The 25,640-nt window shown below is 32.2% G+C and overlaps 3 protein-coding genes across 3 annotated transcripts; all 3 read left to right on the top strand.

Moving 5' to 3' along the window:
• Positions 1–2,879: 2,879 nt before the first annotated feature.
• Positions 2,880–5,859, top strand: LOC128183461 (uncharacterized). The gene is made up of 6 exons (XM_052852444.1): positions 2,880–3,186; positions 4,282–4,343; positions 4,440–4,577; positions 4,664–4,789; positions 4,866–4,955; positions 5,145–5,859. Exons 1-6 carry the CDS (start codon positions 3,032–3,034, stop codon positions 5,381–5,383), a joined length of 810 nt encoding a protein of 269 aa, XP_052708404.1. The 5' UTR covers positions 2,880–3,031; the 3' UTR covers positions 5,384–5,859.
• Positions 5,860–9,334: 3,475 nt separating this feature from the next.
• Positions 9,335–13,624, top strand: LOC128185373 (cell death abnormality protein 1-like). Its single transcript, XM_052854981.1, has 5 exons — positions 9,335–9,439; positions 9,575–9,700; positions 10,550–10,630; positions 11,760–11,843; positions 13,482–13,624. The coding sequence occupies exons 1-5, from the start codon at positions 9,385–9,387 to the stop codon at positions 13,622–13,624; spliced, it is 489 nt and encodes a 162-aa protein (XP_052710941.1). The 5' UTR covers positions 9,335–9,384.
• Positions 13,625–17,402: 3,778 nt separating this feature from the next.
• LOC128183460 (mucin-2-like) lies at positions 17,403–22,201 on the top strand. The gene is made up of 2 exons (XM_052852443.1): positions 17,403–18,032; positions 20,837–22,201. Exons 1-2 carry the CDS (start codon positions 17,691–17,693, stop codon positions 21,965–21,967), a joined length of 1,473 nt encoding a protein of 490 aa, XP_052708403.1. The 5' UTR covers positions 17,403–17,690; the 3' UTR covers positions 21,968–22,201.
• Positions 22,202–25,640: the final 3,439 nt, after the last annotated feature.

Genomic DNA, 25,640 nt, shown 5'->3' with positions numbered 1-25,640 from the left:
CAATATACATGTAAGGCCATTTAACTTTCAAATAGTATATAATAACATTTACTGTGCATTTGATTTAATCTTCCATCCTCTTATCTATTACTTGTTAAATGGTAGTTCGAAGCACAATACAAGTACATTCATTTACATGTATCATTATGTTTTTTTTAAAAGGCAGATTCTTCTTGCTATGCATATACATGTACATATGTTTATTTCTTAGATTTAATAAAATCTTCAATAATTTTAAAATTCTAAAGTTCCTTTTTGTTGACTCACTTAATTTTGCAGGTTTTCAATTAAACTAAAAAAAATTCTCTAGTCGTCTGGAGTCGTTCTTTGTCTCATTAGGTCCAGTATTCTTATCATTTCTTGATATCCACCGGTTATTGAATATGGTCAGTCATCACAGTGAATATTCGGCCAAATAGATAAGTGTCTGATATATTTCACTGCATAATTCTGATAATTTGGTTGTAAACTCTTACTTGCGTAGGCTATTATCCGCTTGCCATCAGAACCATTTTGCGCTAAAACTGCACCAATACAGATGTCGCATGCCTCAATGTACGGAACAAACGGAAGCGAGAAATCTGGGTATCTTAATAGAGAATACTTTGAACGTTTTGAATGCACTCTCACAGTTACTAACTCAGGTGACTTTAGTTCTTTTTCTTCAAAGTTTGTGTAAGGGCGCAACACTACAAGCAAAGTCTTTTATAAACTGGCGGTAGTAAGAAATAAGTCCAAGGAACGTTACTTTGGGGGTTTTTTTCAATTCGTTTTTTTTTTTTCAAATCACTGGGCTTTCAGCTTTTACCCCGAATCGTCGAACCTTTTTAGCACTTACTGGAGTGTTTTGAAGTGGTCAGTGGTGGTTTTAGAAAAAACGTACAGAAGACATGTGTTTCACAGTTATCCTGAGAGCACAGAGTCCATAAGTATCTGAAACGTAGAAGCACTGTTACACAGTTCAAACGGCATAAAATCATATTCATAATGCCTTTCAAAAAAGGAAAATGCAGTCTTTGCTTTGTTATATTCCTTGGTGATATTCTTGACACAAATCTATGACACAAAAGTATTTAGAGTTCTTAACTGCAGCTTCCATTTCGTCAATACTCGGAAAGGGTATGTATATGTACACATTCTTTTTGTAACTTCATTTAGTTTACAAAACTCGTTGCACACGTGGACCTGAAATCTTTCGTCGGGACATGGACGATTGAAGTTGAGCACGGACTCTTGGACGGAAGCATACGTTTATTAGCACACGTTGTTTATATCTCAGATCCAGTAATTTTCGCAGGCTTCGGGAAAATCTGTACGGCCGCAAGTAAATGGTTTCTCTGTCCCCCGTATCTATCGAATGTTAACTAAATTATTCCTACCTAATTCATTTTATTAGATGCAACCACTTTCTTATCTGTCTGCGATGAATTTCTCCAGCCTTCTGTTTTCTTAGACGCGAAAGACATAGCTGCCACTCTTTTCCTCGACTTGTCCACAAGAGAATTGATACACTCCTCTCTTTTTTTTCATGACGAAAAGATCCCGCGAAAGTCTTTGAGTTTGAAAGTAATATACCTTTTAATTTCTTGTCCGAATTTTTTAATGAAATGATCTTTTGTAAGGGTTTCTTTTTGTCGTCTTGACATAAACATGTACGCTTGTATGGCCAACTTTGTTATATTTTGCGGCATATTATAACAAATATTATGTCGTCTGAATAAAGTTTCCATGAACAGTCTGTGATTGAAACACATGTCGACACTACTAATAAACCATTTAGAGTTACCATAACAGTAGCCTTCTTCGTCGTACAATAATTGTAAAGAATGCTTTTGAGTTTTTTATTCAAATAAACAATTCCCATTTTCGTGCTTATATGCCATACATGTACTCTAAAAACCATAAGCTACGTTTTAGTTTTGATCCCATTAAACCATTTGTCTTAATGAGAAATAATTCTCTATTTTCTATCAACATACATTGTATTCTGTGTTTTGATGGTGTACGGGTTTGATTTGTTTACGTTTTTAAAACACTATAAATATATATACGATGTTGAACTTATCCGTATGTTTCTTCATGTTAGGAAATGCCTATACAAACAAATATCTTCTATGATTTGAAGGAAATATTTCCATTCTCGGTAGGAAACCAATATGAATTATATATCAACAAAACTCTGATGAAATCTGAACACAAGTTTTTAGAGATATTTTCAAAATGTATAAATACAGTTAATATTCGATAAAACTTGATTTGCTTTAATTTTTTTTTTAAATGTTTTATTTTTGGATATTTTTTAAACTTTTATCATTTTAAACGTTGCCATTGTAATGGAGTGTTTCCTCTGATGTTAGACTGCAAAATATCTGTCTATTTCACCGATGCTCTTAAATCTATTTGTACAAAGTTTCTGTAGTGTTGCTAACAATCAAACCAGAGTCTAACGCTCAAAGAACATGTTATAAAAGATCACTGTGTTCATGTTTTGAAACTTCATTGAGATATGTATCCACTATTAATTGGCAAAAGTAAATGTATGTGTATTATAAAACTGTAAGTTGTAAGTCAAGAGATCTTTCATCGATCAGTTGCATAGCAGCATTTTTATACATTTCAATGTATTAGGTGCATGGAAATTTGCATTACATTAACCTCAAATGGAAGTGCCAAATATCTATTACAAGATATATTTTCCTCAAGAATGTATTTGATAAAAATTTATAAATCCTTTATTGGCGATAATTGAAAAAAAATAATTTCAAACAGTTTTTTAGAAAATAATTTACTAAACTTCTATTCAAGCTCAATACATGTATATTTTTAATGTCTATATGTCTATATTTTATGCCAAAAATTAATAAGGTATTAAGCTCTTGTTTCCTATACGCTACACAAATATAGATATTCAGCATGCAGAGCGTGGATCTGACTTCCGGTTCTTATTATTTTTTCAAAATCAGGCAAACCATAGGAAATCAAATATCATGATTTATACAGTTTCTAGGGAACTAAATCTGTTTTAGATTTTATGCAGAAGTTAAAAACAATACAGGAAACATCGGCAGTAAACTATCAAATGAGTTTGAGTCACATTGAATCAGCCATGGGACCTTTTATGGCAATAATTAGCATTTATTTGCTATTATTTCACCGTGTTGTTACAAATTCAAATTTATGTCAAGGGTAAGTATCTTAGTATCTAAGCTTACGTATAATGTTTTGACATGCATGGCAGTTAAAGAAGTATCGTTTAAAGAAACGGGTAAATGCATGAATATGAAATATGATATATATTGTGTTTTACATGTTCTGATTTATACATGTATTTAATGAACCGTTAGTCTAAAAGTACTGACTGAATATGAGATATTCAATAAACACACACAAAAGTAAATTGTATTTAATTAATTTGCAGATCTGTGTAATTGTTGCACTTGTTTTTACAACTAAAAACAGTAAGTTTCCCAAGATAAAGTCATCATTATATTAAAAAAAAGTATTGATTCCTTTTTATTTGCTATTAGAAATATACAAATCACACCTTAATACTATTATTAACTTCGATTTTTTTTTGGAAATCTGAGAATAGAATTCTTATTAACGTGCTTTTCAAAAACGTCATATGCATTACTTATTTCTTTTAAAATATATTTAGCATTTAAATGATTTTGTCTGTAACAGATAGATAAAAAGTATGTATATATCTAAAATAGATCGTCCCACAGTACGCCATTTCAAAGGTATTGGTCATGTTAATTCATCATGTAAATGTACTTGTAATTTAGAGAATTAACAGATACACTGTTACATATCTTATTTACAATATATAATCAACATTATCAGGTTTGTTGTTTTTTATTTCAATATGTTCGTTAGTTTACTTTTTCTAAATTCAAAAACCTCGTAACTTTTGTCACTCTAAAATTAAGTTTTACATCATATTATTATAATGATAAAAAAATATACTGATGTATTTAGCAATAAAAACTATACGGCTACAGTTCCTACAAGACATTTTAACCGTTTGGTAGCGTCGCAAATAGAAAGTAGGCTTGTTTAGTTCAATAATGCTTATTACAAATATGATCCCAAAATGTGCATACTTACAAAAATCCGTTGCAAAGCAAATAAAAAGAAACGTTAGAATAAAATTCATTTATAGGATTTTTTTTGTTTAGATATTTATCAGCTATGGTTGTGAATACTGCTTTAATTAGAAAACAAGTTTACTTAGAGTTAAAAACTTTGTATTTGAGCCTTTTTGAATATATCTTGTAGACCTGATGGTTTAGAGTGCTGTGTGGGTTTTATGTGGAATTATGCTGAAAACAAATGCATACGTATGTATTATAATGTAATATATAGAATTTTGAATTCCAAAAAATATAGTATAAATACATTTTTTTTATTTTGAAATGTTCGTGCTTACCTTAAAGGTTGTTTAGATGGGTATTATGGAAGAAATTGTAGTCAAACATGTCCCGTGCCAAGTTATGGTTGGAACTGTCAGCTTACATGTAACTGTAACAATGACCAATGTCACTACATGTATGGATGTAAACGGTTGCAGTCTGGTAAATATATTGATATCGCAAATTATTACATCGAAATTCAAAATTTTAAGTTAAAGGTCTTTAATTTATTTAGCTATATTTTTCAGAATGTAGCAATGGGCGCATTGGCCATTACTGTGAAGTTAGTTGTCCTTATCCCAACTACGGAAAAGAATGCCAATTACAATGTCAATGTAACAAGGAACTCTGTGATCCGGCTACTGGATGTAAAAGTATGTATATATTTAGTCAACTGTACAAGTACAATTTCTTATGAATATTTAGTAATTCTCACTTACTATTTTATAGAGCAGGAAAATCGTATTCTAACGTCATCTTCGGGGGGAGACAATCACATCACATATTCTACGAAAGCAACAAATCAAATTGAAGAACTCAGTAAGACTATTTATAAAATTATTTAAAATTGTATTTTTATTTCTTAAGCTTGTATGTTTCTATATTTCTCATCTTCAGTGAAAGATAATATATGCAGGATAGTCAACTCATCTTAAATTTATTTATCGTACACTAGTATTATATTATGTCCGTTCGATTATTTCTTAAGCATTTCTTCCCTCATTGCAGAAGATGTTACGACAGTCCTGTTCACAAAAACATTCATCAGAAATGGTTCAGGGAATGAACTGAAAATTCGTCGTAGAAATACAGATCTCTCTCAAGATATCAAAGACCATGTTATTATCAGTCTCGCGATCCTTGTCTTGATTTTACTTGCGTTATATATTAGTCTAACTGTAAAGCAACGAACAAAAATACCACAACATTCAAGTACAAATGAACAAATCCGTCTTGGAAACATTTAACATCAGTGTTTCAAAAAGTGAAATTGGAAAACGTGATCATAAACAGAGAAGTTTCAGTATCATTTTCAATATAAGACTTTTTAATGTAACAAAGTGCATTTATACCAATTTTCAAATTACTACATTGTTCAAATTTGTATTTACTTTTACTGTTCATTCTTAGATAGTTTAACAAAGTCTTGGACTTTCAGCAGGACGTATCTATCTATTTCTTGCGTCATAACAAGTTAAACTGACGCTAGTTTCAAGTGAAATATACACCGATTGCGTAGTCATAGCTCAAAAGCCAGACAAATCTCGTTGGTTTCGAAGAGCAATGGCTTGGTGTCAGAAATAGACAGGCCTACGTCACAATGCTGTTTCACACCAACTACCCAAAGTCCAAGCTCTTGTTAAATTGGTTCTAAAAGTCAACTAATCACAATTCTTATTTTTAAGACTGCTTTAACATAACCATATGTTCTAAATTTGCTTAAACTCTTCTTGGAATATTATGACTTGTCTTTTTGATAAGATAAAAATATTAAAGGTCACGTGTTACTTTTACTTCTGTTAAACATATCAACAGGTAACACACACTGCTATTAGACAAAACAAATCATATTTTGCTACATTGTATAATGAAGGTGTACATGAATATACAATATGTTACACTTCGGTCTGCAGGTTCTCCAATTCTTCAGCCCTAAAAAGAATAGAATCCTTAATTTGTCTAATTATAAAATCGTAGCTGATAGTGATAAAACTTACCTGGTTTGAAAATATTAGGAAATTTCAAAACAACAGTATTCATTAAAACATCTGCTCAATGTTAACAGCTCAACGACCATTACATTACCAATATATTTTCACATGTTTATGAGTATGATATTGCGATCGTTATTTCAATGTTCTGTCAAGTATTGCAAGAAGCGAAAGATGACAAATATACCTTGTTATAGCAAAAAGCTATTTAAAAGTGTTATAAAAACATAACTTAAAGCTATTAGAAGAATCAGAATTAACCAGGTCCACTGCACGGTTTGTTTTTTCTTGTGGCAGCTTTTCTGACTCTGGTCAGTGCAAATAGGATTCATACTCTAGTACCAACTTTCTTATACAGGCGGGGATTATCCTACACCCTAATAAATGTATGATATACAGCAGAATTTACACGGTGCTTATTTTTATCTCAAAATGTTGTATCTAAAGAGAGGAATATGTTTAGGAATGATTACTTACATGTACCAGGTCGACTGATCCGGATATTTTGGTGTTATTGTAAAGTGTCTGCTGACGAGTTGCTAGTTCATTATTGTACAGTTAATGTAAAGGAATGTGCTACCTACTAAGACCAATTTAAGCCAAGTGCCATTTTCCAACGTACCAGTTCATCCTTAAGTGATTAATTAAAAAAAACAAAGACGTAAAAATGCATTGCCAAGAAATAGCAGTGCCTGTTGGGTCAGTATATCTATCAAAGTTTTCTCTCTTGGATCTTAGAAAAATTGTACGACATCGACCACCGGTGCTTTTTTTAGGTCCCAGGCGTACTTGTTTAACATACGTTCCACTAAATTATTTTACGTTTTAGCTTACTTTGAAATCACTTTGGTACATTTTGTTTTAAATGTAAAATGAATGAAATCTTAACAAACAATAACATCTACATACATGTATATATAAAACATGACTGTCAATTTAGCACATTTTAATTAAAATTGTTTAAAATAGCATAGTACTGGACGATAGTCCTGAAAATTGTCTTTGAGCAGAGTAAGATATTTTAGACTGCAGATACAATTCGTTATTTGAACAGAGCTTTTTCTTCTCGTAGCTGCACACATTTGTTTGAAAGTTTTTAGGTAGTATTATCATAGTTTGAACTAATTCCTTCCTGAACACAATCATGAAGTCGCTTGAACCGGAAATATAGAGAGGACATCCCTTGGTAGTATTCGTTTGTTAGTAATAATCTTCTCATCCGATTCTATCTGGAAAATACAAACTACACACAAGTTGTATTTTCAACATATAATAATATAATTCATGAAACAAAGATTAAACAAATTTCCAGAGATCGAGTAGAGATTCGTTATGTACTTTAGGTGTTGTTAATATTAGAGAGAAAACATAACAGAATGTAGAACTAAACGGGAATTATTTACTTAATGGCGATAGTCTATGTGAATTGTTTACTGTAATCCTACATAAAAAATGTTAACATGCTGTAACATCTATTTATTCCATTAATGAAATCAGTTGAAAAGGTGCAATTAATGGAAACATTATGTATATTTGGTACTTTTGAATTTTTTTTAATGAATGCAGAACAAAAAATGAAAAACTTGTCAAAAAATATGGGGAATTACATATTCAAGACTCTATCAAACAAAAACTTGCTGGTAAAATTACATAAACTATATTTTTTGTTAACTAAATATATAACTCTAAATTAATATTTAATAAAAAGTTTTGTAAACTGAATAAATATTTTGAAAATTTTATAAATATGAAATTTTGTGAATTCTTTGGAGGTTGTTTGAGGAATAAATGTAATAATTTTGTATATTTTCTATGTAAATCAATTAGACTTTCTCATTATACGACTTCTGTCAGATTTTCTTTAATTATAACAAAATATAATGTATTTTTGCGCTTAATTTAATAAATTATGAGATTAAACTTCATTGCGCTAAAATTGGGTTGTTGAATTTTTGACCTTGTGAGCTGAGGCTCTCCGTAGAAAAACAAACGTGCAAAAGTATAAATAGTTTGGCCTCTGTAGTAACTTTATCCGTTGTTTAATTTGTTTAAAATTTGAAAAAAGAGTTTGTTTGGACACAAATTTCTAAAACACTGGGTCTACCTTAAAGTAATATTACTCAAATCTAAGTGACTACATCTATATCGGTGACTGATTTATAAGCATATAGTACTTCTTTTAAGATATGCAAAAGACAGATCATATGCTTGTTTAAAATTGGCCCTACAAAGAAAATGTCAAGAATATATTAAGGCAAATTAGCTTCTTCAAAATGGAATGGCAAACGTGTCGATAGAGTAAGCCCGAGGTAAAGTTATATATTATTGACTGCATAGTATAAATTGTTGTTTCGAGCGCTGATTCTTCCTGTTGTGTTTTTAATTTTTCCATACTGCATCAATTAATTCTAAGGTTTCTGGAAAGAATATAAATGGATTATTTTTTGAGCCACTTCCTTCCTGTTCTCAACCACGAGGTCATTTGACCCGGAAATAGCTGTACGGCATGCGTTGGCAGTATACTTTGGTAAAAAAAAAATTGCAAACATCACATCTAAATCAAATACTTTATCATGATTATTATTAAATGTGCATTTAATGTAGATAGTTTATTAAGTGTTTTTTTTTTCTTGTTTTCATACACGCACATTACACCATTTAGGTCCTTTTTTGGCATTGTAAAATTTGTCTACGGATTTTTCCGTTTTCCCGATTACAAAAAAGAGCACACGGCAGGTGTGAACGGTCAGCAAAGGATACTAACTTCTCCATGCCACCTGATGCTACCCCTATTTTTTAGAGGCCCGTGTTTGCTCTGCTGCTGTTTTGTATTTTTTGTTTGGACTTTTGATTTTGAACACTCTTCCTTATCACTACATGTCATGTAACAATGTTGCAAGCACCGATTGTGTATGTTTGAAATTCATCATGGTAATACATTCCTGCTATCATATCCACTTTCGTGTATTACGTTTACTTGCAGGTACTTTTGAACACTGGACATAGTTTTTTATATTTACGTCGATGACAATTGATTCATACTTAATTATAAAGATTGGCGTCATAAATATGACCTCTCTACACGTTAAGTATAATTTACACACTAATAATTGCTTGTTGCATTTGGCGAACCGATAAAAGGAAATCTTTTTGCAAATATAAAATCTATGATATCGGGAAGAGGAAATACTTTTTTTTAATGAAGACAGGACTATACATAACAAAAACTTTAATAATTTATACATTCTGTATACACAATGCATTATATGTTTGTGTTATACATGTTGGTTTTGAAAATACAATTTGCGATTGGTAAGCTCCTTTTTCTCACATATAAGAAACTTGTAACTGCTCTAGGATGTTAATGATAACTCATATTTTTTTTATTAAACTGCTTTTAAAACGTCGATGCTTTTAAAATGTCGATGCTTTTAAACTCTTATACAGTTTGTGAGGTTGGGAGAGTTGGATCAAATTGTGATGTATATTGCCATTATCCAAACTACGGAAAAGATTGTCAGTTAAGATGTTATTGTAGCAAGGAATACTGCAATTCGGCTACTGGATGTGAAGGTATACGTATGCAACAATGTCAATTTACTTTTATTTTTGTGTATTGAAATCTAAGACTTGATTAAGTGAAAAATGTAATTTAAAAACCTACGAAATTCTATCTCTTTACTTACTACTACTTTTTTATTCTCGAACAAAAACATTTGGAATGCAAATTTAATAAATAATAATAATCCAATAAAAAGTATGGTAAGATCTATTCAAATAAATTGTTAATAAATTGTTCATTGTAATTTGTTTTTAAGAAGTTGGTACTTCATAATTTGAATTTTCAATGACTTCGAAGTTGACAATGATGTAAAATATGTTGTTATGGGAATTTTCAAAACGTACATACTTTATTTAAATTATAACAGCATTATGACAAATTAAGTTTCGTTTTTAGTGAAACTACAAGAGTTTTATTTGTAAAGCAGGAAATACATAAAATAGATTATAAGTACGCTGTCTATTTATTTTGGTTAAAAGTTGAGGTTTTTTTAAAATGAAGAAATCAGCGTTTAAAACAGTTGCTAGTTTAAACAACTGAATTTTTTTTTTTATAAAAAAAAAATCATAACCAACAGTATCTTAAATCATTTTCTCAAAATAGAAAAAGTTATGGTTTCACAAAATACGTTTGAATATGATAGAAAGATTTAATTATTGATAAAAACTGAACAAAACAACAGTAGTTGTATTTCACATTTTGTACGCAATAAAATGTAAAAAACAAAATGATAAAAATCATGAAGTTTAGCCAGGTTGAAGAACTCTTATTAAATTACATTTTGAGCTTTTCGGGCTACACATTTTGAGGTTTTTTTGGACAACAAATTTTATGCAGTAAACAATTTTTACTTTTACTAGTAAGTTTCAAATATACTATACCAAATCCAACTGAAGAGATCGGATCATCGAACAAAATTTCTCCAAAGATTGCAGTAAATGGTAAAAACATACTATTTATATTTCAATCATTTTTCAAATCAAAGTTATATTTACTTTTCTCATAATCATTTATTTTTATTAATCTAAATGTTTCCACTTTTATTCTTTTTACACATTTGATCATTTTGGAATATAATTTTCTCTTTTAGAAATATGTCAAAATAAACCAGCATCAATATTAATAATGTTGTGGGAGTCAACCAACAAAACTTTTAATTATCATAGTATCTTTGTTAGCCTTTCTTAAATTCAGTTATAAAAAATCACGAGAATAGGAATTAGGCACCACTCCCGCCGGCAACCAAAACTATTCTTTGCCCCCCACCCCCCCCCCCCCACCTTTTTGATTTTAGAAAATTCCTTTTTTATCTTTTCCAGTGTTATAATCTAATTTTTTATGCCAGTGATATATTTTGATATTGTAAAGATACTTACATCGACTAAGTAAAGTTAATTTCAGAAAAATTATATTCTCATTTAGATAAAAGAGTTACATGTATGCAAGACATATTTTTATATAAAACCACGCATATACCGATATTTCATGAAGTGTAATAATTATATACATGGAGCAAATACCATTGTTGAAATGCCACATATATTAAGTAACTAAATAGAAAGGTTCATTTTAATGAAATCAACATTCAAAAATAAATATATTAACTGTAAGTATTGTAATATGACATCTAGATTATGTGGTCCTTAAACGTGATATGACGTGTTTTTGATTTGTTTTAAGATAACCAGAAAGAAATTTATTGTATGTATTTTTTTTAAATCGTTAATTAAAATCTGTATACAGATGTCATTATTATCTTTTCTATATTCCGAATTTGATATTGGGATAATTGGGACTATTTGTGATGTACTTTGTAGTTTTCCAAACTACGGAAAGAATTGTCAGTTTCTATGTAATTGTAAAGAGGAGCTGTGTGATCCAGCATTTGGATGTAACTCTATGTGATGATAAATTCATGTTTAATCAGATATTTATAAAACAACACGTTTGAATAACTTATTTGCATGTTATTAGTGTGTGCCTGTATAAGATTATAATTTACGCAATTTATTTTCCATGCATTTAAATTAAACATTCGAGTAGTCAAAGGTTTTTTCTTTGTTTTCCTAGTCAGCCCCATGAGTACTATAGTTATACCAACTACAACTAAGGACGTAAGGTCAACTGCAAACACTTTGCCAATCTTCATTTATGGTATGATTATATTGTTAAAGTTTTTAATTCCGTTTTTCCATAAAATGTTTTCTAGAACAGTGAGAAGTGTCATCGTCTTCTTGGAAAATATATGGTTGATTTCCGAAAACTAACATACATGTACCATAATTGAAAATCTAATAGTTCAATATACTTTGTGGTACAATGATACCTATACCATCATCAAGTACCGATCAGACCAACCTTACAGAAATTATACCCCAACTAAACCCTGGGTTTACTTTTGGGTTTTTTCTGGTTTTACTCTGGGTTTATGAGAGTGTACCCAGACTAAACTCAGAGTAAACACAAATAAAACTCAAAGTGGACACAGAGAGTAAACCCGGTCAGAAGTATATCCCTAAAAGCAGACGCTAACTGTGTATTAGGAATACACAAGAGGCAGGAATTACAGGCAGAAGGATGGTAAAATAAAAGACGGCTCTCCTTCACACTTCAGTGCATACAGTAAAGCTCTAAAAGCAATTTCCAAGTAAACCCTGAGTAAACCCAAAATAAATCCCGAGTGGACCCACATTTTCAAAAAGCAGACCTAGAATAAACCCAAAGTAAACCCCAAAAGTAAACCCGTGGTTTAGTTCGGGTTTACTCTGGTGTTAGGCTGGGTTTGATTGGTACTGTAGGTAATACTCCCTCAAAACATACAACTCGTTTTGACTGGCTTTTGCGTTGGTTTAAGACTATGGACTTCCACTTCTCGGAATTTTTCTCCAAAGACTAACGGAGTTAATTTGCCCATTAACCACCCGTTTTTCGTCTGAAAATATCACTTTCTGCTATTGTTCAGATTGCCAATGTCTTTTCCCTCGACAGCATATAATTCGGCGTTGTCGGTTGGGACTTTGATTGTCGGCAATACAAATAAAATTTAAAGTGAGCAAAGTTGTGATGACGTCAGCCATGTTTGTTGCAATACTTTTGGCTACTCAAAGAATATTTAGGTCAAAGTTACCTATCACTAATTCTTATTCGTATTAATCCTTTTCAAAATAGACTTTTCTCTTTGATAGGGTGTTCCAAAAAAAATAAAATCAATCAATCAGATCAGGTTATAGAAGCCCCTATACAAAACGAATAATAATAATGAGAGTGGCATTCTTTGTCCAACGATCAATTTGATGTGTGACTACTAATGTATAGAGCCATTTGCGTGAAAGCATACGGTTTATTTGATTATACATGTAAAATAGAATACAAATGAAACATTATGAAAATCATGTCTTTAAGGAATTATAATTTCCTTTGTTTCATTTAAATATGAATTAACATTTTCAGTGTATTTAGGTAGATTAAATATGAAAAAGACATATATCAAACACTTGAAATATGCAACAGATATTTTGATGTAAGAAAGATAGGGGCATAAAGTGTAGTAAGGGGAATAATCTGTCTCAGCGAACTACTTTTGGGGGCGTAATAATACGCCATCATATTCAAAAGACCTTTCCATGGATATACCGTCTTTGTGATTAATAACATTATCTGATTCAATTTCCTTTGTTTTGAAGATGGTTAAGAATTTTTTCTAAAGCAATCCAAATGCCAATGTACATATTTTATAATTCAAAACATGCCTTTTGTTAGTTAAATCTCTATTTTTTGTGTATATTGTTTTAGAATGCGATATTGGGAGAACTGGACCAAACTGTGAAGCAATTTGTCGCTATCCCAATTACGGAATGGATTGTCAACATCTTTGTAATTGTATACAGGAGGACTGCGATCCAGCTTATGGGTGTCAAAATAAATATATGTTATAATTTATTCATGTTACATTATTGGTAAGGTAAAGATATCCGTTCCTAACTATCCTATTTCAAATGTTTTTACACAATGTTTGTTAAATTAATTACGCACATTCTCCTAATTTTAGTCCATCCTGATTTTTAAAAGACAGCTTTAATGTAGTTCAGATCAATGATATTATTTAATTCACCTCAGTTATATACAGACTGCCTTAGATTTTTAAAAGTTTATTGAAACATCAAATAAAATCAGCCTTCGATGATTTCAAATTTGTTTTAGATAATGCATCTACAATTTTTTTTAATGATAAATCCGAAGCCGTATAAGGAATTGTATCTAAAAGAAAAAGATAAGTTGGTTTTCATAAGATTAAAGCATAATACAAAACGTTTCGTGACAAATGTTTCTTTTTGTATACAACAACCATTTTTCAATCATAAATGTATTTCCGTCTTTTTCATAACTCAGTAAGTTTCTAGCAACTAGTTATCGTTTTTTTTAAATATACATTTTTTATATATATATAAGCTATCTGTAGACCCAAAGCAACCTAAAGTAGAATTATAAAGTACTTCGATCATTTTGTTTATCTTTCTTAAAAAAACATTACATTTAGGTAGGTCTTAATAAGCCAAAACAACATTGACTGAAGACATAAATTGGCAAAAAGTCTTAATTTATAAGTATAGATATTTTTTTAGTTAACCAGTTACATGTATTACTCTTTTTGTACTTTTCCTAGTAATATCCAGAAATGTTTTTAAATCCACTCCATCTGAAGACATCAGCTCAACTGATACAACAGTTCAGGTCACAGAAAAAAGTTAGAATATACACTTATTTTGATTTTTTAAAAATATTTAAATGGCGGTTTTACTACTTTAGAATACGTGTATCATTTTATGAAAAAAAAAAATTATTTTACCGTATATTTATCTATTCAAAAGCTAAAAAAAGGTCGTAAATTAAGGTTGTCAAAGATAGAAAAAACTAAGACGAAGCGACATGTTACATCAAACATCTTACATTAGGTAGATTGTTATCGCTTTTTCTTATTATATGATGTCAAAACTGTACAAAACAAAACAAAAGTATAAAATGGTACAATACTTTAAAAAAAAAGTTGTACAGCGAATATGTTATTTGTCTTACGAAGAACAGAAATCTACAAAAGAAATTTGTTGACAATCCATGATCCTTTATGTGTTTTGCTTTTTTGTCTTACGGGTTTTTAAAAGACAGTCGGCATCCAAGACAGTTCAAAAAATGCAAAAAGAAAAAAGATCAGACGTACTTCCAGAGAATAAACAATACTATTTTTGTTTGTCTGGCAATTATAGCAGTGATGTTATATGTATCACATGTTTGTTTAACAGTACATAATAATAAGTCCACAGGGCAGATCTTGTATTACAAACAGTCAATATCTCGTGATTATGTAAAACATATAAGATAATTTTTTTTTGGCTAACTTAACCTAATTCCAAATAAAGAATACTCATACTCTTACCGAGTAACCAAAGTAAATAGAAAACTGCACAATTTTCTATCGAGGTGTCAAAACATTACAAGCTTGTATATAACAATAACATAACTAGCCATATCCAAATCTAACGATGTGATGGGGCTTAAAAAAAAGAACAGTAAAACATTTTATTGGCATGTTTCATTTCATGCGAGACAATCATTTCTTTGTCAACAAAACCAAGAACAAAACCAGTTTTTTAATAAGATAACCCTTTTACCTGCAAATGTTAAAAAAAATATTTCGCGATAAAGAACATAATCTCTTTCTTCCAAAAATTACGAATAACGAATAAAAGTAAACAAGTAAAAATAGCATGTCCCTGTATCAAATCAAAAACACTCTCTTTACTGCTACTAGACATTATTTAAATGTTTGTATAATTGGTCAAAAGATTGAGAGAGAGAGAGAGAGACAGAGAGAGAAAGCTGTATCTTAACTTGTTCATACGTAGAGCATGCCATTGCGTATCGATTCATCTGAGAGACAAAACCTTAATATGCAGGAGAGGAAGCTATATTACTATATAAGTAATGATATACAATAAATTGAAGTCAAATCGTTTATCATAAAATTTTATTGTAAGGTAATGGTTAATGTTCTTTTATAGTATAATAGTCCAGACTCAAAATGACACAATATACAAACTTTTTTGCAAAATACACACACACACACACACACACACACACACACACACACACACACACACACACACACACACACACACACACACACACACACACATATATATATATATATATATATATATATATATATATCAGGCTTGGGGCGAATTACATTGTAAAGTAATGCATTACATTACCATTACTTCATGAATTTGGGCATTAAATTACCATTACCATTACTTGATTTTTTTGAAGTAATGCATTACATTACCATTACATGAGTAAAGTAATGCATTACCATTACCATTACTTTTTTTTTAAGTAAAGCTAATAAAGAGTTTTTGCAAATGTTTCAAATATACAACACTCTTTAACATATCTACAGCTTCATGCTCAGTATCAGGTTCAAATTCAATGAATAAACAAGAGTAATTCTATATTTGCTCAATATACATGTATAATCATATTGTGGCAATATGAACAACATATTACATAAGTAAAATGATATTTATAGACATTTGGCATGATACAATATCAGATATGAAATAGAGACACAGGATAACATGTGTAACAAAAAACAATTTATGAAATTATGTTGCGGATTTTAAAAGCTAAATATAGATATATCCCCAGATTACACAAATCTTTATAATTTTGGACACTTAATTTTATTAATTTATAAACAGATGATTTTTCCCAGTTATATTTCTTAATATATTTTAATCGTATTTCATTTTACGGAGGACACTTTAAGACAAAAGATTGCTGTTGCACTTAGGATCGAAGTTTCAAAGGGTTCATCTTTTAAATGCATCCATCTTCCGGGCTATGCTAAATAAATGTTTTGCAGGAGCAGTCAAAGCTTGGACTGGAAAATACTGTTTGACGATCTTTATCTTAGGATATATTAAGTGCAATAATAGATTAAATACATAAATCTTGTATTTTCTATCAGTCCAAACTAATGTACAGTGTAATTAATATACAGTACCGTCAACGCGGATCCCGTATTTTCCGCGCACCCCCGCGGTCCTAATTGCAACGCGGTTTAAACACCTGTCTCAGGTAAAAACCGCGTGCCCCCGCGGTTCAATCACCTATAATGACAACACCCCCGCGGTTTGAACGATCGATTACAGGTGTTAAAAAGTATCGACAAGGAACACGAGTTATCTCCCTCGATTAAAAAAAATATAACATGCATTAAACGTAAATGTAAGTTAACAAATGCATAAAGATAATCATGATCCTTTTATAGAAAATCACATATTTTGAAGGTAAATATTTTTTTTAAATATTAGCTGTTTATTTGGTAATACTGGGATAATATTTTAATTCTAATCATTTAAAGCTGTTATCTGTACAATCCAAGGAAAATTGGGCCATACCCGCAGGTGGTTGAAAAATTATGCTTTACTAACTTATTGATATATCGATATACAATTAAATTAAATTTTAAAATCTAACAAAAAAAATGTAAAATTAATAAGACTTATTTACTTAAATTAAATATTTTACTTTATAATTATTCAGGTATGTATATTTTTATTTTCAATATCATTTTATCTTTTTATCCTATCAAACCGTTAAAAATTCATTCAAATTTTAAAAGTGGCTTAATCGTTCATATTATGGAAAATCACGTCCTTATAATTGCTGTAACAAGCGTCATTGTTTTGATAAAAATTTTATAATTTGTTCGGAAAATTGATTTCAACCAGCTCTGTAGACCGACTAGTTGTAGCCTTATAAAAACACATGCTCACAATTAAATGTTCAAAGGAAAATCAGTTCTCCTAATTAAAACACAAAAGGTACTCATAATTAAAATTGTATGATTCTTCACATCGCACGGGTTTTATTCAGTTTTAAACTAAGTGTTGCCCTGAAAAGATATATACACGTATATTCTGTGATTTTCATAAAACAATGGCTAGGCGTTCTAGTGTGCGTGAAGATAGACATTTTCTTGTGCGGTACTTGTGCGATGACAATTTTCAAGTGCGGAGTCGTGCATACTTCCGATGTGAGAGTGACATTACGATCACTGTTGGTGAGGAGTATGATGTTCAGTGGGGCCGGGCCAAAGAAGTTGACAGAGCCGTTGTCCTTGATTCCGGATCCGACCAGGAACTTCGAGTGAAGATGAGAGAGTTGGAGACCAGGACTGAGCCCTCATCCCCAACACCTCCCGCAAGCCCGTTATCGCCATCACCACCTCCATCACCCCCAACCCCAGCACCGAAGCGTCAGAAAACCACCATGTCTTTCGTAAGTAAATTTTTCAACTTCGTTAGTTTTTATATCTTTACTTAAAATGTAATAGTAATAAACGACGTAGATAAAGAATTTAACGATTGTTAATTATAATGATTATATTATTTATTCATTTATTTTACCAGACATGGAATTTTGACCCGCTTGCATAATTTTTGTTATAAGAGTAAATTGATCTAATCCGTTAAGACTAGTCAGTGATTAAGCAGTCTTGTTTTCATTTATATTTAGTACTTGAAAATTATAAAAATTGATTTATATACATTGAAGAAGGCTACCAAATAGTTATGCATGCATGCATTTGTAAACTTTATATCTTTCTTCATTTTATTATATAAATTCAATAAATATTATTTACTTAAATTATTGTATTGCTACCACATATTCATGCATGTAAATTGGTGTAAAATGTTTAATCCCGATCCCGATCTAAATGTTGATATCTTGTCAAAAACCAACATTAAAGCCTTGTACATATGGATTTAAAGAAATATTTATTACTCATTCATACACATGATACATATAATTAAACATTGATCTCCACAAAATTCACATTTAACGATTGTTTTCTACAAGAACACCTCGCCGTCAACGGACATAATGATTTGTTTAAATTGTTGCAAATAACAATTGATTGAGTTTTATACCTAATCACAAACTGCACACAAAATCACAGTCAAAAATTTTGTTCTACATTACGAGCACAGTATCCACAATTTCACATCCACGGTTGAAGAAGGTTACTGGCCCTTGCACAAACGTCCTTGTCTGATGTCAGCAAGTTGTTGAAGTGCCCGATGCTTTTCCCTCGCGATCTTTCACTGAACAGTTTTTTTGGCACATCACCGGTTGCATTCCCCTTCATCAACACACACACTGGCACAACTTTGTACACATGGTCAATGTAGGCACAGCATTTCTCCACAGTCATTTCGGACCTCCAAAATTGCACAACGCACTCTTGCAACTCCTGTTTTGTCCTCGGGGCTTCCCTGGCAACACATCTCTTTAACTCGTTCCACACCATTTCGATGGGGTTAAGGTCAGGACTTTCTGAAAAGAAAATAATCATTGATAAATGAAAAAAAAAATATTATAATAAATTATTACTAGAAATAATTTCAATAATTATATGCATTATCAATTTGATTAATATTTATAATTTTTTATTTATACTTTGAACAATGTGCATATAAACAAGTCATAAACAGAATACTAACTTAAATTAAAAAAACTAAATTATGTATTAACATAATCTACAAATTAGATAATTACCTGCAGGCCAATCGTTCCACCAATTTATCTGGTTCTCATCCATAAATTGCTTGGACAACTTTGACGTGTGTTTCGGGTCGTTGTCTTGTTGAAACCTGTGTCCGTCGTTTCCACCAAACTTCGACTGGATAAATGGCACCAGTGCATCGCGCAAAATGTTCTCCACGTAGAATGTAGAGTCCATTATCCCTTCGAAAAGTCTAATTTTTGAAGCTCCTCGTTTGCTTATAGCAGCCCAAACGTGTATCTTGAGTGGATGTTTTGGTTTCGGTAACACTGCGGCACAAGCATCTTTTTGACGGTAACTGTGCAGTTTGTTCTGATGTAACTGAATGGAGCACTCATCCGAAAATATCACATTGTCGAAAGTGTCATCTGCCGCAATTAATCGTTCACAAAATTCAACACGTTTCAGTTTGTTAGCATCACGGACCATTTGTCCATATCTTGGTTTCGAATGAGTATAGCCACTTGCAGCAATAGCCCTCTTAGTGGTGGTTAGTCCAAAACTCGCACCATCTTCTTTTAACACTCGATGAATTTCTGTGCTCGAAACCGTGCAATCCTTAGCGATACACTCCTTTATCAGTTCGGCATCTCTTAAGCTTACACATGTCGACACTTGCGGAATATCAGACTCACAAATGTCCCCAAACAATCCGATCTGGTACTTGTGAATCCAGTAAGATATTGTGTCCCGACAAACTGTGTACCCAAGGAACCGCATTTCTCTTCTAATTGCAGCAACCGAAAAACCGTCCTTGTGCATCTTAACTATGCGCAGTTTAAGTTCATGATTTATCCGACCCATCTTTCCTAATTACAACACTGAAATCATTAAGTAGTTGATTTAATGTGCTAAGCGCTTAAGGATATTACACAAGATTATGTAATTGTTAGGTCTACCCACGGTAAAAACGGGGGTCATCCCCACCTCGTATTCTCGCCTCCAGCCAAATGTGATACCTTCAAATTTACCTGTCTATAGTCTGTATTCAAAAAATGTTAAGCAGTAAAATAAAAAGATATTTGAAACCTTTGAATAATTACAAAAATAAAGATAGTAGTTTACGTTTATAGAAAAATTGATTTATTGAAATAATATTGATTAAAAAATAAATAATGTTCACAAAATAAGTAGTTCTTACCTAATTGCTGGTTAATTATTAAACAGACTATAGATATGTACAATTGTCACATTGTCTTCTTTTCTCCAGCTATTCAAATAACATGTAAAAATCTCCAAAATGCGTGTATTCCATTTGTAATGTGGGTATGTGCGAGATAATACAATATCTCTAATGATATTTCAAAAGATTGCTTAACTTACCTTACTTAATTTAATTAAAATATATCATATTTAAATTTGTGTAACTGACATTAACTTTGTGTTGTCGTGCGTGTGACAGCCCCCCCCCCCCCACCCCCCACGTGGCTTAATAATAAGTGTATATTTTGGGTTTTTTTCATAGCATGGCACTTTATTTTCATTTATAATGCAACTCTTTTTTAATATATTGCAGACAAAGTCAGGGAAACCCAGAGCTTCAATGATTACATCAGGTTCCCCTCCAACTGTAAACGAACAGACTCTCCCCATTGCTGTGCCTGCAACTGTGCCCACTGGACCGCAGACTCCGCCCGTTGTTGTGCCTGCATCTGTGCTCACTGGACCGCAGACTCCGCCCGTCGTTATGCCTGCATCTGTGCTCACTGGACTGCAGACTCCGCCCGTTGTTGTGCCTGCATCTGTGCCCACTGGACCGCAGACTCCGCCCGTTGTTGTGCCTGCATCTGTGCCCACTGGACCGCAGACTCCGCCCGTCGTTGTGCCTGCATCTGTGCCCACTGGACCGCAGACTCCGCCCGTTGTTGTGCCTGCATCTGTGCCAACTGGACCGCAGACTCCGCCTGTTGCTGTGCCTGCATCTGTGCCCATAGGACTTCAAACTCCGAGAGCTTCTACACCAGTCGTGAGATTCCGTCCGCACCGGTTATCCACCAGTGATAGTGACTCTCTCGTCGGCGGGCTTTTGAAGGAAGTGTCCGATCTGCGTAAATCCGTCGACATTGTTAATAAGAAGATAGATGCCACCAACAGGCGCACAACCCATCTAGAAACTCTACTGACAACAGCCATTGCCAATACAAACATCATTATTGACATTATAAGGAGGCAGTCCAGCGACAACACTTTGACGCAGCTGAATTCGGCGATGCACAGCCAGACTAGCGCAGAAGAGACCCCTTCATCAACGCCCACAACTGAAGGAATCCCTCCGGAATTCAAGATTGATGACTCTGAACTTCGCGTCCTTGTCCGGGAGTCCAGGAATGCCGGCAACTTCGCGGTGAACCTTACACGGAAACTGTTTCCTGAACTGTTCGGTGAAGGACAGTTGCGATACGAGTATAATTGGTATGGAGGCGGGAAGTTAGCAAAGAAAGAACTGGATCCAGTGAGGAAACAGGTGGTGAAACAGTACGTTGTGTATTTCTTCCCAGAGTTCCAGTCTCACGAAGCTTGGAGGGAGCGTGTGGTTCCAAAGATAAACGAGTGCCTGAGAAGGAACGATAAGCGTCTGAAGAGGAAGTCCATCGTTATCCCTCAGCTGACCGAGTGCCATGACGACGTTTTTGACTTTGTGGATTAGAGACGATCGGCGTACACGTACTTGTGTGTGTAATGAGATTGTGTGTGTCTTATGATACATGTATTAACTACTTGTCATTATGACGAACTTTTTACATGCTATGCTGTGAAATTTAAAATATATTGAAGTTTCCCATTTTTGAAAGCTTTTTCATCTTGCGATAAATGTGTGAAACAACTTTTCTGTGTTGTTATTCTGTGTATATACACATTCTTTATAAAGAGTAAACTTATTAAGAGTTAATGAAGCGAACAAGATACAGGTAAAGTTTTCATATAATACCCGCTAGGCATTTATACTACTAAATTAAAATTACTGCTTTACTTTAGATAAGAGGTAGTACAATGTCAAGTAGTTTGACCTCAAATATGATGACTGTTTAATTCATTAAAAAGAAGTGGACATACACACAGTGAAAGACTTAACTAATTTGTTCACAATATCGTTATGGTAAAGTACTGGTTGATCGGGGATCATCGATCACCATGTGATTTTATACACGGACTTGTCTCAGGCCTGTGTATTATGGGCAGTCAAGCGGAGAACGATTTCCTGTCAGTGCTTGGGTTGTTTATTTGACACATTTTAAGAAAAACAGGAAACACATTTGAATTTTCATGTTGCCAGTATTTTGCTTACAGAGTGTCGTCGATGCAAATATTCTGTTTATGATCTTCATATGAGAGAGAGAGAGAGAGAGAGAGAGAGAGAGAGAGAGAGAGAGAGAGAGAGAGAGTTTAAGGCGTAATTTACCTACTTTCATTTGAACTATACCAATTTTAGATATTCATAAATTGATATTCATATAATAATAGGGTACATTGTGATTGAATCCAACATGCAGTTTAGAGTCCACGTGCTACACCTGTCAATCAAATCAGCCTGCTAGCTGCACTACGCGTTTCTTCCATGGTAAAGGAAAAAAGTTTCGTTCTGTTAATTTTCATTCTCTCGATTAGTTTATACTGAAGCTTTAATGGTTTTTTTTTGCGGAGAGGAACATCTTAAAATACGTTTAACAATTTAAGAACGAAATAAAATGACACAATAATTATTGTAACTGTTAGTAAAATTGTTTGATACGGGTAGAAATCCTTATGGTCACTCGTTTCACGGATGACCCACCAGTCTATACCTGTGTATTCTGTGCGTTCAAGCGTAGAGTGGATTTCCTGTCAGTGCGATGGTTTCACACCTCTGTGTAAAACAATTGGGACTAAAGTTACAGTTTACTTTGACAGTCATAAAAAGTTCAAGATGGGGGGGGGGGGGGGGGCTACGAAAAACGTTATTCGCAACTGTTACAACATATTTTAGCACCTTTATTTATAATCAACACACATAAAATGATAATATCATGTAGTATTTTCAGAGTAAAGTAAAATTTTCATTTTATGCCGTTGATCGTAAGGTAAACGTTCACCGTGAAGCATGTGCTTGTCACGGACTATAGTATAACATTTACTGTCTTTGGCATCGAGAGACCAAGCCGTAAGATGTGCTACTTCTTGATATGGATTTAAAAATATTTAGAATCGGAAAAGTTTAAACTCATTAAAAAATTGGTATTTTTTTTTTTAGTTTTTATCTTATCCTACATGTAGATTATATGAAGAAAATGATGAAAATAAAATGTCTTCGAAATAATAGCTTTATCCACCGTTACATGAAAACTGTTACGGTTGCATATAATTATTTCTTAAAAATCAATAGAGAGTTTTGAAAACGTGCATTTAATACGTAATCATTTAATGTGAAATGAAGCCATTCATCAGACATTATCAGTACATATTCTTAATATTAGGTGGCCGTCTTATTGTCTAATAGCGTACAGGTAAAAATCTCCGATCACCTTGTTCAACGGTAGGTCACACCGCCGCGGTTTAAACATGGCTGCAGCGAGGACCGCGATGAATTAACCGCGATGGTGTAACGCGGAAAGGATTAAATAACCGCGGGGGGAGCGCGGTCAGATACGGGATCCGCGTTGACGGTACTGTACGAGAGAGAGAGAGACAGAGACAGAGACAGAGAGAAAGAGAGAGAAAATAAGTAAGATTATTTTCAAATGGGTTATAATATTGGAAGTGCATGATATTGATTTTCATCATGGATGGACAGTGCATTCATTTTGCTTTTAAAGGTGCATGTCTGTCTCCTATTCTATTGTGACATAGCGAAGGGAAGGGGATTCGGGTGTTTAGCACTTCTTATAACAATAGATTGTTTTGATACTTAGATTATCCTGGGGGCATAGTGTGTTGTTGACACATTTCTTATTGAAGTGCAAACTAATTGGAGTAAATTGTTAAATGATTATAAACTCTTAATATCAACAATCTTAAAAATGTTATGAAATTGTGCTGTTATCTTTATTAATATAAACAATTCAAAAATGAATTTTAAAAAAACATTTTTAATAAAACATGTACAATTAAAACATTTTTTTCTCAATTAGAATTATTTCTTTCTTCTTTAAAAATAGATTTAATCAAATTCAATTTCAACTATTCATTTATTCATCACATTTGTTTTAAGTGAACATGCATAAATATGCATAGTAATGCAAAGTAATGCCATGTAATGCCAGCATTACACTAGATTTTGGAAAGTAATGCATTACATTAGCATTACTTGTAATGCTAATTTTGTGGCATTACACATTACTAGCATTACTTTGAAAACATGTAATGCATTGCAATGCATTACCATTACATTTAGCATTACCCCAAGCCTGATATATATATATATATATATATATATATATATATATATATATATATATATATATATATATATATATATATATATATATATATATATATATATATCATGGTATTATACACCAAAAGCAATTAACATGTCTATGATTTACTGAAGTAACCCAATGTTTATATTTTTAACAAAACTATTACCCAGTTCCGAATGAAATAGTTTAGTTTGAATATCATCTAGATGATAGATTAAGACTTACATCTTAATATATGTTCATGTTGTCACACATATCAAAGTAAGATATGATATGAAAAACAGATTCTTGAAACAATTTTAAAGCACATCAGTTTAAGCGGGAATAAAACTTTATTCCAGATGCGTAATGTTGCACTGAATGCATACTAGAATATACTCAAACAATAAAATGCTTTCTTTGGGGAAACAAATATATAACCCGCGTTAGCGTCTTACATGTATGCAATTTTTTTCTGCAATGCCATCAAAGAGTTAAAACACTATATTGTTTATATTTGCATCTTTTTCTTAACACATTAATAAATTTATCCTAAAAAGTAAGAAAAATTCGCTGAATTATTGTTAATGTACATCAGTACCTTATGTTTGATAAAAGAAAAAGCCAAATTGTCTTCTATGGAAATTTGAGTCTGACCTCGACATGATTTTTTGTGCAGTCCTTGATTTTTCTCAGGTCGATGAAGGTTCGACCAATTAATAAACGGGGCGTATGGATTTCAGTCCTATCATATTCTTTAGAACTATGAATTATTGATCAATTTCCGTTGGAAATAGAGGGAACCATACTTGGTATTTATAAGCAAAACCCTTTTTAAATCATTGCAGACTCAGTACAAATACAAAACAGTGCAAAATATGGAATACAAAATTACACAAATGTGAAGGTGAATAATTCAGGTAAATTTATTGATTTTTTTTTTAC

The sequence above is a fragment of the Crassostrea angulata genome, chromosome 5, assembly GCF_025612915.1.
Source record: "Crassostrea angulata isolate pt1a10 chromosome 5, ASM2561291v2, whole genome shotgun sequence".
NCBI classification, from domain to species: Eukaryota; Metazoa; Mollusca; class Bivalvia; order Ostreida; family Ostreidae; genus Magallana; species Magallana angulata.
The sequence above is the reverse complement of the archived record's forward strand: the minus strand, read 5'-3'. Positions and strand labels throughout refer to the sequence as shown.

What these genes read in the sequence shown, in the direction of transcription:
- LOC128185373 (XM_052854981.1), top strand. Translation starts at nt 9,385, where the DNA reads ATGCATTATATGTTTGTGTTATACATGTTGGTTTTGAAAATACAATTT. An exon ending in TCCAAAGATTGCAGTAAATG is followed by an intron (nt 10,631 to 11,759) that starts GTAAAAACATAC and finishes TTGTTTTCCTAG; the next exon opens with TCAGCCCCATGAGTACTATA. An exon ending in TTTGCCAATCTTCATTTATG is followed by an intron (nt 11,844 to 13,481) that starts GTATGATTATAT and finishes ATATTGTTTTAG; the next exon opens with AATGCGATATTGGGAGAACT.
- LOC128183461 (XM_052852444.1), top strand. Translation starts at nt 3,032, where the DNA reads ATGCAGAAGTTAAAAACAATACAGGAAACATCGGCAGTAAACTATCAA. An exon ending in AATTCAAATTTATGTCAAGG is followed by an intron (nt 3,187 to 4,281) that starts GTAAGTATCTTA and finishes TATATCTTGTAG; the next exon opens with ACCTGATGGTTTAGAGTGCT. An exon ending in TGCTGAAAACAAATGCATAC is followed by an intron (nt 4,344 to 4,439) that starts GTATGTATTATA and finishes CTTACCTTAAAG; the next exon opens with GTTGTTTAGATGGGTATTAT.
- LOC128183460 (XM_052852443.1), top strand. Translation starts at nt 17,691, where the DNA reads ATGGCTAGGCGTTCTAGTGTGCGTGAAGATAGACATTTTCTTGTGCGG. An exon ending in AGAAAACCACCATGTCTTTC is followed by an intron (nt 18,033 to 20,836) that starts GTAAGTAAATTT and finishes AATATATTGCAG; the next exon opens with ACAAAGTCAGGGAAACCCAG.